Source organism: Mandrillus leucophaeus, unplaced genomic scaffold (genome assembly GCF_000951045.1).
Source record: "Mandrillus leucophaeus isolate KB7577 unplaced genomic scaffold, Mleu.le_1.0 Scaffold939, whole genome shotgun sequence".
NCBI lineage: Eukaryota > Metazoa > Chordata > Mammalia > Primates > Cercopithecidae > Mandrillus > Mandrillus leucophaeus.
This window is the reverse complement of record NW_012110241.1, coordinates 314,415-314,822: the sequence shown is the minus strand read 5'-3', so window position 1 is coordinate 314,822 and position 408 is coordinate 314,415. Positions and strand designations below refer to the sequence as shown.

General features: G+C 37.7%; 1 protein-coding gene across 1 annotated transcript in view; it reads right to left on the bottom strand.

Annotated features, from left to right (window-relative positions):
• The window catches only part of LOC105532188 (POTE ankyrin domain family member H-like), a 42,813-nt gene that overhangs the window by 22,594 nt on the left and 19,811 nt on the right, over positions 1-408 (bottom strand). Inside the window, exon 6 of the mRNA XM_011970266.1 lies at positions 341-401. Coding sequence (XP_011825656.1) covers positions 341-401 — 61 coding nt within the window. The remainder of the gene's footprint in view (positions 1-340; positions 402-408) is intronic.

Sequence of the window (408 nt, the reverse complement as noted above, 5' to 3'; positions counted from 1 at the left end):
TGAGGGATCTACGCTGTGTGCTTCGTATGAAAATCTAATGCCTGATGATCTGTCACTGTCTCACTTTGCCCCCAGATGAGACCATCTAGTTGCAGAAAAATAAGCTCAGAGTTTCCATGGATGCTACATGATGCTAAGTTGTATAATTATTTCATTATATATTACAATGTAATAATAATATAAATAAAGTAGCACAATAAATGTAACATGATTGAATAATCCTGAAACCACTCCCACCTTCCCTCAGCCCATGGAAAGATTGTCTTCCACAAAACCAGTCCCTGGTGCCAAAAACGTTGGGGACAACTGACCCAAAGTAATTCACTATCACAAGTCTTACCTGGATTGCTATTTTCAGAAGAGATTTTTAGCATCCGTTTTTCTTTGTAGTCAGAAAATAACTGGCAA